Raw genomic sequence first — 15,100 nt, 5'->3', positions numbered from 1 at the left:
GCTTTCCTCTTTCACCTTCCTGTGTGTATTAGCAGCTGTACAGAAGTAAAAGGGTCCCAGAGTAAACCAGTGTTTGCCTACACAGTGGCACCTGCATCCCAAGAGGAGGATGCGTTACCCACAGGACACAAGTAGACAAAAATTAGATACTCGACTGCTGCCCACACATGTGGACAGTGATTCCCTATAGTATGACACAGACAGAACATTTCCATTATTCTAGAAAGTTCTATGGGACGGCACTGACAGCCAGACTTTGGTCCAGCTAACAGAGGCCTTTTCTCCCATGCTGATTTGTGACATTTGGTGACAAGTGACGGATGCCTGGCCTCACGTGACGGTGCTACTCTCCCATGTCAGTACTGTGTGTCTGTCAGCATCCTTCATGCATGCTCACTTTTTCTTCCAAGGAGGAAGTTGGCCGGATATGGAAGATGGAGCTGCTCAAAGAATCAGATGGGCTGGGAATTCAGGTTAGTGGAGGCCGAGGATCAAAGCGCTCACCTCACGCTATCGTTGTCACCCAAGTGAAGGAAGGAGGTGCCGCTCACAGGTGACTAGATAACTCTCCCCTATCCCTCTGTCCCTTGTCTCCCTCCTCCCTCCCCTTGGGCGCTGGGTGCTCTTTCACTTGACTGAAGCTCTGGTAATTATGGTTTATAAAGATTTGTAGGAGCACGGGATGAAAACAGACAAGAGCTGTTCTCACCGAACCTGCCTCTGAACACAGGAAGTAGCTCATTAGGAAGGATGCTTAGGATATGCTAAACCGTGGGGCAGAAATTTGACTTCTTTGTGGTCCCTATTAGATTGCTCACTTCTCCTAGCTCTTGGCATGCTGGCACTGACTGGAGTAATACATGCTTATTTATCAAGAAAGTGCCCCCCAACACCTCACAATCCTGACATCTGAAGTCCTGTGAGTCAGGGACTAATGACCCAGGGAAGTGACACTGTCTTCAAAGGTGGCCACTGTGCAAATGTGTCAGATCTATCAGAATTAAGCACACGCACACACGTGCTTGAGATCACGTGTCTCTATTGCATGTGAGAAGGGGAAAATAAATGTAAATCTCTGTGTAACCTAAAAAGCGGCACTGGAAAGCATATTTTCTTTTGATCTGAACAACTGCGTGAAGTGGCGAGAGGGACTGTGTTTAGCTGGAGCACGTATGAAAAAGGGTGCCTGAGTGTCCCCTAATGCCAAACCTGGTCTTCGCTGTACTACCTGCTCCCCCTTGTGCGGAGCGTCTGCTACTTACCGGGTGCAGTAGGGTATGTATGCGTGTTGCCACGCCCACATGACTCCAATCACAGTACACGGAGAATGGCGATGATAGGGAAGTGATTGTCTTTTATCTAGTCTGAGATTTCTTCAGGCAGGGGAGCCAGATCCTAAAAGGGATACAGCAGACCACATCAATGTCAGCCTCTCCAAGACCAAGAAAAAAAATCTAACTCATACGGTAGAGTCAAAGGAGCTAAGTTTCTGGATAACAGAAAACTAAGGAGAGGACCAGGCAAACTAGCCGACTGCTTCTGGATCTTCATCCTCACATAGCAGGATGCTAAAAACCAAACTAGCAGTAAGATTAATTCCAACAGTCAATTATCCAAGGGACAGTATTAAGAGATTAAGACTTTAGATGGTTTTAACCCAGATGAGCATCATTAAACTTCCTGAGTGGCATCCCTGATATGCCTCGAGGAACTCAGCAGCTAGCAGTTTTCCCATTAATGGTGTGTCTTCCGTTCTGGTCTGTCTAGCAGGTTGGCAATTGGGAAATTCCTGTGCTCAGAGATAAGCTTCACGTAGAGATGATGCTCTTGTTGTTTTCCTGTCAGAGCTGGGGCTAAATCAGTCCCATCGTTTTTCTTCTCACTCTTAGCCTGGAGTGGTGTGTGTGTGTGTGTGTGTGTGTGTGTGTGTGTGTGTGTGTGTGTGTGTCTGTCTTCCCTGTGGTAAATGACTCATCAGCGGGGCATTCAAATCTATGACAGGAGATGAGAGATGGACTTAGGAGCAGAAGAAGTGAAGGGATGGGGTGGGATGTCTTGGTGGTGTTGGGAGTAAGTAAGCCACCAGCCACAGCCAGGTCCCCTCCTCCAATAGGATCAGCCCCGACCCCCACACCTCCATGAGGTGAGGTTCCAGGGTGTCCTTCCCTCCTGACATTCCCATTCCCCCTCTCTCGCCATGCTAAGTAACTGTTGGGGCCCTTAGCATTTCTCTACTGTAGGGATTTTTGAAGACAGAAGGCAGAGGCTTTTGGAAGACCCTTGTGCCTTTTATCTCCTATTAGAGCCTAAACTCATAGAAAGATTTTAAGTCCAAGAAGAAGGAGATGAGAGAGATGTGTTGAAGGCAGAAAGGAGGAGGAAAAGGTGGAAGGGAAGAAGTTGGTTGATTGACGGGGAGGAGGCACAGAAGAGAGAGCTGTGTGGACCCCGGAGGGAGCAAAGGTGTGCACAGGTTCCACAGTAGAACCTGGTGGTGATGGCAAGGGTGACAAGGATGGACCCTGAGACCCACGGTCTCTGCTTCACCAGATTTACTGTCTGAGTGTTAGACACCTTTTAGACCATGGCCAGCTCAGTGGAATCCCCTGAGAAGCCAGTTTCTAGGGTTGTGTGCAGTGAAGGTGGTGACCTGCCCTGAGGAGACAGCCCCAGTGACAGCAGAGTCTCCTGTCCACTAGTGAGACAGAATTGCAGAGTCAGCCCTAATTTAAGTGAAAAAGGACCAGGTTTTTGCAACCTTGGAAATGAATCAAATTGCAAACCTATAACAATAGCAAACTCAACACTTCATTGCCGTGATTGATCCTTCTGCTTCCGTAGTTTGGCCTCCATGGGGACCCAAGATTGAACTAAGCCTTGAAAAGCTTTATCTTGATGTAGCTCTGTGGTGGGGTGCTGAGGTACCAACACTTACCACATAGCCCCACCCAGTTCTCAGTTTCCCAGAAAGAACCCTGCCTCTGTCTGATTGGGGGTGTGTGTGGGTGATTGACCGGTAAAGGGCTGCAGGTGGGCTTGACGTGTCTTGGCACTGTCTGTGTTCAGTTTAGCAATAGCCCCGAGCTGATGACAGGAAGGATTAGAGAAAGAATGACTTGACTCTCCCAAAACCTGAGGGTCTTAGTTGGTCTATCACACTAATCATCCAGATGAAGTGTCATTGACATCGTTGTCAGATCTGCTTAGCTTAAGAGTGACTGACTGACAAGGGTCCTAGAGATACTCACTCCTCTCCCGTGAGTCTGGATACTAGCGTTAAAGCAGTTCCACCCAAAGCCATCTTTTGTTATCTTTCCTTCCTCTTCTACCTTAACATTGTCCCTTCTCATGACTTAGCTCCTAGAAGATGAAGCTTCTTTTCTAACTCAGAATGTCTTGACAAGGGGTCTTTTTTTTCCCATCTCCCTTTCTTCAGGGATGGCAGGCTGTCCTTAGGAGACGAACTGCTGGTGATCAATGGTCACTTACTGGTCGGGCTGTCCCACGAGGAAGCTGTGGCCATTCTGCGCTCAGCCACTGGGATGGTACAGCTGGTAGTGGCCAGCAAGGTAGGTAGTTTTTGTCATTCTCAGTATTTATAATGGTAGTGTGAGTCTGGACGTGAGCCTTCCCCATGCTACACAGGTATGTGCCTGTTTACAGTTTACCTTGTATGCAGTAGCTGTGGCTCCACAGGACGTGCACATGTGAAGTCTCTCATCTGAAATGCACTCAGTTATTTCAGTTATTAAAGATGGTTGACTGTTTGAAAAGTCATAGCAGAATGAAGGAGAAGGTAAGGAATAGGGGACACAGATGCATGATAGGAGGGAAGAGGAAGACTGGGTGGATTTTTTTTTTTCTTTGTCACTATGATAAAATGCCTGAGATAGGCAACTTAAAGAAGAAGAAAGGTTATTAGGGCTCATGACTTCAGTGTGTGACCCACTGGATTCTTTGCTGGGCCTACGACCAGGCAAAAACATCATGACAAAAGAGTATGGTGAGCAGGGTTGGGGATTTAGCTCAGTGGTAGAGCGCTTGCCTAGGAAGCGCAAGGCCCTGGGTTCGGTCCCCAGCTCCGAAAAAAAAAAAAAAAAAAAAAAAGAGAGAACCAAAAAGAGTATGGTGAGCAAAGGAAAGCTGTTTGCCCCATGCAGTCAAGAAACAAAGACATTGAGACATGAAGAGACCCTTCAAAGACCTTAGTCCAACCAGGCCGCATCTTTCTGTTTCTACCACTTCCCAATACTCCAATTATCAATCCATTAATGGACCCATCCATCTATTAGGTAAGAACATTCAGGGTCTACTTCCCTAAGTCTCCCCTCCAAGCATTGTACCAAGGACCAGGCCTTCAACATAGCTAGAGGTCATGGGGGGTGGGCACTTCATATCCAAACCACCACTGTAAGGAATGCATCTTCTGAGGCCAGAATGAGGAAAGTCTCAGGGCTGTCCAGGGTCAAGCCTGGGGCCCTAGTCTAATCACCCTTACAATGTTAGAGCTGGAAGAAGCTCTATGCCTCCTTTGTCCAACCACCTCCACTTTCCCTTCTTCCCCAACTATACAAATAAAGACAGTATAGCAGAGCATCCACGGTGGCTACCGTCTTGCAAAGGTTATGGTGCCATCAACAGAACAGATGGCCAGCGCTTGGCATACCACCTTCTGTCCCATTCTGCTGCTAGCTCTCCCTCCTGGTTTTCACTTGTCTTCATGGAGTCGTGAAACCCCAGTCTGGGCTCTTTCACTGGCACGTGTTAATGTAATGACTCCATCATGGGCTCTGAGGATCTGCATTCAACAACCCCTGGAGAAAGGCTGCTGATGCCACAGCTCAGAGGAGGCCAGGAGACAATGACTGTTCTCCTTCTGCCATGTCTTCTGGTTGTGCTGTTGAGACCATTAAAGAGGTCCTGTGACTGAGGAGTGAGTAAGGTAGAACCACACGCTGTTTCTCCGCTGCCTGGCTAACTAGGAGAATCTGTGTGAGGCCACACAGAGCTCAGCTCTGCATAGAGGCTGTTGCCAGGGCCTTTATTCCCTTTCCATCTTCCCAATTTTTATTTTGGACCTTGGCATCTGTAGGTTTTCCTGTATCTTTTTCTTCTTAAATACAAGCTCTAGTGCCAGTTTGAAGAATGCAGTTGGTTCTAGAACCATATCTGTGAGGCTCCATCTGGAGGCTCAACCAACCTCAGATGGGAAGTCCTTAAAGTAACACTTGTATTTTTACTGAGCACAGACTCCCCCTCCCATTGTTGCTCCTTAAATAATCCAGTAGTTATTTATAGAGCATGCACATTGTATGGCAACCTGCGAATTATTTAAGTTATACAGAAAGATATGTATAGCTTTTATACAAATATTATACCATGTTGTAGGAAGGATTTAAGCATCCTTAAGCTCTGGTGTCTGTGAGAAGCCTCTCACAGGTAATAAAAGATAACTATATATAATAACAAATAGATTATCTTAAAAAATCTGCCTTTCTTTCTACCTTTTACCCCAAACCTTTGACTAGAACATTGGGTTTGCCAAGGTACCTCTTTGGTGAATGTTGTAAGCACCTGAGGCAGATCTGAGTCCCCTCTTCCTGGTAGCCCTTTGCTCCCTACAGAGGTTCTGAGGGCCCAGGAACTTCTCCTGAGTCTTTCATACCAGAGGTTTGTCTGCATCTCCCAACAGGGACAAGGAAGAGCAGAGGTCCTGGGGGTTTTCTCTGTTCCCATGCTGACCACTCCATGCAGGGGGACATGCTTCAAGGGAAGAAAGACCACCTCCTCACTTTGCCCAGCAGACTAGGAGTTTGACAGCACCTCTGGGTCTTGCATAGAGTCCTGTGTTTGCAGCAGGCCTTTTTCATTTGCACAGCCTCCTCCATCCAAGGAGCAGCTCAAAGTGTCAGTGTCTGCCCAGGATTATGGCGTGCACCATCACAGTCCCATGCCTATACAGCTTGCTTTAACCTGCTACGTTCGGAGGAGGAATAGGGGGATGTCTTTCCCATGCTAAGCTGTCAATGTGTGGAGACTCGGGCCACTACTGGCTGGCCAGAAGAATCTGTGTGAGGCCACACACAGCTCTGCGGAGCTATGCTGTTGTCATATGAGGGACGTTCACAGGACCTCAAGGAAGGTTCTGAGTAATGCTAAGCTCTCCTACCTACCCGGCACCTTAAAAGGTAAAAGGTAGAGTATATAACAGTTGCCAGACACTAGAATCATCTCACTAAATGCTAGACCAATCCCCCGAGGCGGGTGGATGTTCTTCTTATTCAAAGGTTTCCATTTAAATCCCAGCAGTTATTTAACTTCCTTGGGGGCTGACAGCAGTAGACAAAAGCAGGTTTTCTGCCAAGTCCAATGGATTGTGAAATGTCTGTTGCTGCTATCCACTCAGCTGCCCTAGAGGTAAAGAAGATAGAAAGTGTAACAGAGCAGGGTGTCGGGAAAAGATAGCACGTTCCTCCCAGAGGCTGGGATCTTCATATGGCGGGGCAGCATCCAGGAACCAGTTCTCACACCATGAGATCCTGGGCACCCACCCCGGACCTCAGAGGATAACACCTTTCAGTTCCTGCTGTGTGTCCTGTTGACACTCAGGCTGCGAGCTGTCCTGCCTGCTGCTGGTTCCTAACCTTGTTCCCAGCTGTCTGGGTGCTCACCCATGCGAGAGGAAGAGGAGCATCATCAGTGGGCTCCTCCTGGCGTTCAGCCATTCCTCCTCTTTATCTAACCAGAATAGGATATCCATAGGCTTTGTTTTGTCTTTATACCTGGGGTGTGGAGGATGGGAGAGTTTCCAACTTCCAACTATAAAGAATAACAAAAATGTAAAATCTTACGATTCTAGACCTAGGACACTTGTCCCAAAACTTTAAGGCATTGTCCGGAAATGTAGTTACCTCATGGAGAGGATGCCAATCGATGCTTCCACAGAAACAAGTTGTTAGCCCATATCCTAGTAAGAACTTGGGATTCTGTGTTGTGAAAGCAGACCTGCTAGTGCGCTGGATAGTTTTTTTGGTCAACTTGATGAAAGTCAGGGTTCTCTGGGAAAAGGGAGCTTCTATAAGTTTAGCCCATAGGCAAGTCTGTGAGAACATTTCCTGGTTGATGTGGGGGTGCCCGGCACACTGTGGTAGTATCACCCCTGAACAGGTGGTCTGGAGTTCTATAAAAACAAACTGAGCAAGCAGGCCATGGAGAGCAAAGCCGGAAACAGCCTTCCTCTACAGCCTCTGCTCTAGTTCCTACTTCCAAGTCCCTGCCTTGGGCTCTATCATCCCATCCTGATAGCGTGTACGAGTGTGCCCTGGAACTGACATTATAGACAGTTACGAGCTACCTATGCGGGCTCTGGGAACTGAAATCAGATCCTCTGAAGGAGCACTATGTCTTCTAAATTGCTGGCCGTCCCAGCAGCTGAGTTTTGATATTCTCAGTAGCACTGTGCAAACTGAAAGGTCTCTTTCACTCTCTTTATTCCCACTCTTGGTTTTATTAGGCAATAAACTGTAAAGCAGGAAGTGTTTATTGATTCTTACATAAAAAACACACAGATGATAATTAAACTTTGCGTGTGCTGCTAACAGGACCGACCACTAACTCTTTTGTCCTTCCACTCAGAAACACATTTTGTGTGTGTGTGTGTGTATGTGTATGTGTGTGTGTGTGTGTGTGTGTGTGTGTGTGTGTATAATATGCATGCCCATGTTTTCATTTTCAATGCATCAAACACGAGACAGAAGACGACTTGGAGGCCACCCCACAAGGACTTAAATTCTGGGCAAGCCATTACATGTTTAAATCCCAGCTTCCTTTCTGCGCAGCAAGACTCGGGACTCAGGAACCACCTCTGAGGACGTCACAAAGCTTGAAGGAGGCAGCCAAGCCACTGAGCAGTGTGGCTTGCCAGAGGGAGCAGTGGAGAGACTACCTCTCTCTTGTCATACAATGAACACATGTATCGTAACGACACATGGGATGATATCATGCTGTAACACGTGCTTCTGATCTGCCTGTTCACCGAGTAGAAGGCTGTGAGACCCTTTCCCACAAGAAGTTCATCTCAAAGCCATGGCGTATTCTACTTCATGGCTGCTTTGTGATTTACTCACTGGTTAGGACCTTCATTTTCTTTCTTTCTTTTTTTTATTAAACAAATTCTTTCTTGTTGATGGTCCAACAGAGTAGACAACACAGAAGGCAAGTAGACTCACGTCTTGGGTAATAGCTTATTTCCTTAGACAGAGACAAACAGTACGATATTCATTCACAGTTACTAGTGCAGAGTGGTTCTTCTAGGCCTGGAGTGTACCTCAATTGATGAAGTGTTTGCCTAGAGTGAATGTTCTTCACATTCCTTGGGGTTACAGATGGCACCAAGCAGGTGACAAGTGTTGCTGACTTTAGATGCCAGATCACTAAAAGTTTGTCGTGTCTGTTACAGCTTGTGAGTTGGTTTTGGCTTCTGTATTCTGCCGACCGTCAAACAGTTTGATGGTTCAAGCTTTGTGGAACGTTCTGCTCCCTGTGGAGTGGCTAGGCTGAGGAGATAAAGAGAAAATATGGCAGTCTTTCCTTAGCTCAGCTCTTCAGCCCAGTTCTCATCCCTGGCCTTGGTGTCTAGTGGCCTTTCTAGGAAGTGTGCCAGGCTCCCGGTGACATTAATGGTGGCCCCACATGTGTGGACCATAAACTTCACGTGTTCTCTGGGTCGGAGCTTGTGGCTGGCCTCGGCAAAGGCTGATTTCCATCAGCTGCTGCTGGTACCCAGGGGGTAATTCCTGGGCCTTTCGTGTGTCCTCTTAGGAGAGCTCAGCGGAGGACCTTCTGAAGTTAACATCGAAGAGCTTACCTGACCTGACTAGTTCAGTGGAGGACATGTCCTCCTGGACGGACAATGAAGACCAGGAGGCGGCCGGGGAAGATGAAGAGGGGTCGGGCCCAGCTGCTGTCCGGGTCACGGTAAGTGAGCCTCTGGCTGCTTCCAGCGCTCGCTAGGATGATGCTTTTCTGAAGACGCTGATGACAAATCTGAGAAGAATGCGGCGCCTTCCTTTTTATATTTCTCTCAGAACATTCTGGAAACTTCTGAAAGGGATTTGCATTTCATTTAAGAAAATTGAAACCGGAAACCACAGGCTGTTGGGTTGTGTGCATAAATATCACTCTCTAGAACGCGCTTTCATGTGCATGAAGACGCTCTCACTACCTTCTTAAGGATGCTTGAAAACAAGTGAGGGCTTTGGTACAGGCGTCTAAACTTCTTCTTGAAAGTGGAAGAGAAACCACATAGGCAAATTAGTGGTAGAGTACATCACTGAGCTGGCGTGGTCGTCGGGTAGCTTACCACACTTCTCTGCACAAGGGATCTGCACTGCTACCCACCGACACACGCAGGAAGGTGTCCTACTACAAGGAAGCGATGTGGGTTCCTGGTCTCTCTCTCTCGCTGGTCCGCTCTTGCGCCAACCTTATTTCTGCAACTCAGAACCCTGCATTCCTGTCTCTGGGCCTTGAACTTACGTAGCATGGCTAAGCTTTGGAAAATGAGTTCTTTCCACCCCTGAGGACTTCAAACGCAAAGCAAACACCTGCATTCTTCAACACTGTTCCTAGAAAATGCTAGTACTTTTGAGGGGAGAAAGGAAAAATTGCTTTTCTGTCAGAGGCCAGCTTTCTCAGAAGGCCCCACCCAGGCAAGTGGGTGAGCCTGCCGTGAAGGACCAGGGTGGAAAGGGGCAGGTTAAGCAACCCTGTGGCTGTTCCTTTCTCTACGCAGAATGGTGTCTTCCCGTGGCTTTCCTTTGGCTTTCAGCAAGAGTGGAAACTGAACTAATTTTCACAGCCTTCACGTCCCCTCTGCCTGCCTGTCAGACCTCTCCTTGCACCAAGCTCACTACTAATTCTAAGCAGCTGCTTCACTTTCCCATAGCCCTGCATGGTGGCTTCCTGTTTTCCGGCTTCAGGACCTTTGCAGGTCCTGTCTCTTCTGTCTGTGGAGGCCTGTGTGTGGCTGGGGCTCATCTTAAGACCCTGTAATCTGACTTCCTCAGACGAACTAAGCATACTGTATTGACCCTCCTAGCTCACACTAACTGTCCGTGCGCATCCTCTGAACTGCTGGCCCCAGGTTTGCTCACTGTTTCTCCCAAGGCGTCGTCAGGTGCATGAGGCAAAGGATCCTCACAACTGGTCTGGCATACCTGTAGACCTTGTATCTTGTTTCTAAGCTCTGAAGCATTAAATAAAGCTTTAGGGGGGAGTCTGGGGGGTGTGGCTCCACTGGTAGGTTGCTTGCCTTTCGTGTGTAAAGCCCTCAATTGGATCCCCAGAACCACATAAACCAGGCACCTGTGCCCCACACACACCTATTATCTCAGCACTTAGGTCATCAGTTCAAGGTCATCCTGGAGTGTATAGTGAATTTGAGGCTAGCCTGGGCTACATGAGACCCTTCTCAAAAACAACATGAGATAAATTACAGCACCAGGGAAAGCCAAATCCTGCTGGCAGGCTCCATGGTACAGCAAAGGACTGAGTACCCGACACTCTGTGTAAGAAAAAAATGAAAGCAAGATTTAGCTAGTTTTATCTACCATTAACTTGTATGTTTGTTCCCACAGCTGACTCTAGCACAGAAGCCTCACAGGGCCTTCATATAACATTTGGTGTCACTGGCGACAGGGATGGGCAAAAGCATGGAACCCGAGAATCCCACACCTTGTCTCCGTCCAGTGCTCCCACCCTCAAACCCCAGATTTCTCTCCCCAACCCCCTCCTTGTGCCCCTCCCTGCTGTGTACTCACCCCCCCTCTTGTTATTATAGTGTATAGGGAATAGCATATATGGCCGTCCAGCTGGGAGACTTTCCAGCCCAGCTCCACACTGACCAGTTTGAACTGTGTGCTTTCATCTAGAGAACTTCCCCCACACTCTCTCCTCCCAGGCCCACAGTCTAGACATCAGCCCCTGCTTATCAGGTACCCAGGGGCATCTCAGCCAGCTTTATGGGGACCCAATGGGCTCACAGCCTAGGAAACATGGGAGGGCTTGCTAACGCTGCACACATTGCCTTCAGATAAAGCCACTGTGTACCCACACTGTGCCCAGCCACTGTGACCTCAGTGTAGGAGGTCACAGTTATGCTGACTCCCTTAAATATTCTCGGTTATATTTCCTCACAGAAAGCTCCAAGGAATTATTTTTGAAATTTTTATAGTAAATATTGCTCTGATAAGTGAACTATTATTTATATTCAATATATTATGTTATATATTTTTAAATTGTTATTTAACATTGCAATGTCCATAGATGTGTGCTTATAAATGTATTATGATTTAAATCACTGTATGTGATTTATATGGATTTTTCTGATTATCTATTTATTTATTTATTTTGGAGCTGAGTGTTTATTTTATTTATATATGTACACTGTAGCTGTCTTCAGACACCAGAAGAGGGCATCAGATCCCATTACAGATGGTTGTGAGCCACCATGTGGTTGCTGGGATTTGAACTCGGGACCTCGGGAAGAGCAGTCGGTGCTCTTAACCACTGAGCCATCTCTCCAGCCCCCGATTTTTCTGATTATCAAGATAGGATTTCATTGTATAGCTCGTAATAGCAGATATTCCAAAAATATGGGCGTGTCGTATTCAATTCACACCTCTCCTGTGCATAGTATTTAGTTTAGTTCTCAAGATTGGCTCACACTATGTAAACTCATCCCTGGGCTGGCCTTAAACTCACCTGGATCCTCTCCCCTTTGCCTCTGACTGCTGGGATTAAGGCCTGCACGACCAGGCCCAGCTTCACGTACAGTTTTTAAACATGATGAAGAAATCAATACAGGGTATATTTACCTATACAGGTCTGCACATGTTTTTATGATCGTTTCTTAAATAGCTCATAGCAGATATTGCCAAATCACAGGCTTTTCCATAGCTACAACACACACATTAAGAAAAATGTAACTGGAGATGGGGCTGGCGGTGCTCTGGCATATGCTGAGAGCTGTGGAAAAGAAAGTATGGGTGGAGAAGAGCCAGGACGGCTTTGCCTTGAGGCACAGCACTTGTGGTCTCCTTGTGGGTTATTCTAGCTCAATTGTCTTTCAGGGACCAGAAGTCATGCAGGAAGACACACACATACACACACACACTCTCTCTCTCTCTCTCTCTCTCTCTCTCTCTCTCTCTCTCTCTCCTCCCTCTCCCTCTCCCTCTCCCTCCCTCCCCCCACCCACTTTGGGAGCATCCGCAGTCATCTTTCTATGGGCCTACTGAGCCCAGCCCCCAAGCACTTGATACATGTATCATTTATTTTATTGGCTGCTTATGTCTCTAGGGAATGAGAGAAAGGCAACTTTTTCCTTATTTTTAAGCCATGGGTAGAGCCCCTGGGGTCTCCTCTGTGCAACAAGGTACCTTGTAGTCAGCACAGGGTACTTATTTCTTGACCATAAACTGCTTAGCAGACTCATACAGCAGTGTGAGCAGGATCTGGGACCTTGTTAGAAACACACATCCCAGGGGCCAGCATTAATCAGGCACTCCACCATGAAGCCATGGCCAGCCCCCCAGGAACCCCGTGTAAAACTCCCACTGCTTTAGACTTAGGCTGAGGTGTCAGAACCTCTGCCACACAGCTCTCCAGTGCCATGAGGACACGCCCTTGTTGCTATGACGACTATTATACTCTCCCCTAGTAGAAGTAATTACAGCTCCTCTGGAAAAGGAGATCTAGAAGTAGAGGAAGTCCAGGCTTGAGCCCTCCAATAGAGTGGCTCCTCCTGGAATCAAGGGAAAAGGAAGAGTATCCACAGGTCAGGGCTTGGGTGAAGTGGTCACTCGTCAATAATGGAGAACTTGTCTCCGTGTGTGTGTGTGTGTGTGTGTGTGTGTGTGTGTGTGTGTGTGTGTGTGTGTGTGTGTATTTTGTAGCAACAGCAAAAAGTTTTAATGCAAGAAATCTCTGTCTCAGCTCAGCTGGGAGGGTTCTATTCAGCCTGTTGATCAGGAAGCCTGTGTCTGGCTTTCCTTGGCGCCCAGGGAGTTGGTTCTGATGTTGGTTCTGATGTTTCTGGGATGGTACGTTTGGAAGATCTTGAGATCACTGAGCTGCTCAGACTTGAGAAGAATAGAAACCTTGCCTAGCAAAGAAGAGTGGAGAGCAAAGTCGGGCCTGATGACCTGCGAGTCTGACGCAGGCGTTTGATTCCTTTTGTTAGTGGGACAGCCACAGGGATGAGATCCTAAAATTCTGTGTCCTAGGTGATTGTTTCTCTGCCAAGAAAGGATTGGGCCACTCTTATTCGCTTGGGCTGGATATCCAGATGTCTGCTCTCCGTGTCCCTGACATGTCTGGACATTGAGAACTTACCGGAACATCTCAAAGTGTCATTCCCCATTGACTCTGGTTGCCCTAGCTGAGAAACCATTTCACCTTTGGGACACAAGCTGGAGTTCTTTCTGGATGAGTCTGGAGTCTGTACAGAGAATGATGAGCACCGTGTGCACGAGGCTTGATACCATTAAAACATATTACTGAACTAGAAATCAGATCTTCACAGAATAGGTCTGGAACCGTGGGAAAACTCAGTCCAGGCTCTCTGAGTTCCTATAACGGAAGACAATGTCCTCTCCCTGCAGCCTCAAGGGTCATATTAAAGATTTGGCTCTCCCATGGGCAGCAGCAGGAGGTGTTCTGGTCTCCGAATCCCTCTGAACCCGTGGCACCTGTGGTTAATGTTTAGCAACTCCCACCCAGCTCTTCCTCCTGGGCGTCCACTTCCTCTTGCTTTGGGATTCACCTCTTCTAGGAAGTCTTTCAAGGCACACAAATCATGGCTGCCTGGAACTCTGCCATGCTGTATGCCCACATAATCCTTCACGAGCCTTACTGTGGATTATATATGGATTATCACGACACACTTATTCATGCGTGGGACAGTTTTCTTAGTGTCTCTCTTTAGTGGTAGATCTGGGAAGTGTCTGGGCTGGGTTTGTCCTTTGTCCATCTTGCATGTTCACTTTAGGCCTTCCACAGGTAGAGAGGACCTGGATGGGTAGAGAAACAGCAGTCCCATGGCCAGTCTCACGTGATAGCAGGAGTTCTAACAACGACCTCTGCAAACCTCTAACCAACAAACAAACAACTGGTCAACCCCACTGGCTTTGCCTTCTTTCCCCACCACCTATGAATTTAAATGAACATGGTACAGTGGACATTTGTTTGTTTGTGTCCTGAGACTAGAATTTTTTTCTCTGTTCTGGGAATTTCTTCCTGGAACAAGATTGTAGCTGAAAATGGGAATCATTCGAGCATCCCTTCCTTTAAAAGAGGAAGTGCTTGGTAACAAATAAATAGGGGCCTTTCTTTCTGTTTGGTTGAGAGTAGAGGAAGCAGGTAGATGATATAGGGCCTGATTTTTAACAAATCAACTATAGTGACAAAGGATTAAATATCTCAACAGGAATGGGTATAGGACAAGTGACATGTGGACAGAAACATGGCACCAGGGTAAGAGCCCAAACTCACAGATGTAGAGGACATGGACTCAGTCAGATAAAGAGAACGGTAAAGGGGCTGGGGATTTAGCTCAGTGGTAGAGCGCTTACCTAGGAAGCGCAAGGCCCTGGGTTCGGTCCCCAGCTCCGAAAAAAAGAACCAAAAAAAAAAAAAGAGAACGGTAACATGGCAGACCTCTGAGGAACCTGGAGATGAGCTGAGCTTCTCATGTTTTAGGCTAGAAATCCTTGATGAAAGAGGCCACTGAGATCCACGGATAACAAGCTTGGCCCCTGACCCTGCCTTTCACGAACCCCCAGACATCTCTACTCATAGCCCTCCCTACTCCCAGCTCAGGCAGCCATGAGGGAAAACAAAAGTGGTACACCAAGGGTTCGAATACTCTACAGACACGCAGGTGTGATACAGAGAGGTCATTGCCCCTGCAGGAGGGTGTGGCTTATAGGAGGTGGATTCAGGTCTGCAAGTGCAAGGTGGGGTCCAGGAGTCTGGACTTTTTGAAACCCCCGTGGGTCTCTGGTGCTCAGCAAGACTGTAGAAAGCAGAAAGAGCAGGA

At 47.5% G+C, this 15,100-nt stretch overlaps 1 protein-coding gene across 6 annotated transcripts in view; it reads left to right on the top strand.

The window, feature by feature from the left end:
- Nucleotides 1-15,100, top strand: part of Pdzd2 (PDZ domain containing 2) — a 386,938-nt gene that overhangs the window by 292,785 nt on the left and 79,053 nt on the right. For 3 of the 6 annotated variants that reach the window (XM_087632881.1, XM_087632892.1, XM_087632903.1), the window contains 3 exons: nt 411-553; nt 3,437-3,569; nt 8,821-8,976. In XM_087632881.1, coding sequence (XP_087489007.1) covers nt 411-553; nt 3,437-3,569; nt 8,821-8,976 — 432 coding nt within the window. 6 annotated transcript variants of the gene reach the window in all.

Source organism: Rattus norvegicus, chromosome 2 (genome assembly GCF_021556685.1).
Source record: "Rattus norvegicus strain SHRSP/BbbUtx chromosome 2, alternate assembly SHRSP_T2T, whole genome shotgun sequence".
In the NCBI taxonomy this organism is placed as follows: domain Eukaryota; kingdom Metazoa; phylum Chordata; class Mammalia; order Rodentia; family Muridae; genus Rattus; species Rattus norvegicus.
This window is presented reverse-complemented; position numbering and strand designations above follow the sequence as displayed.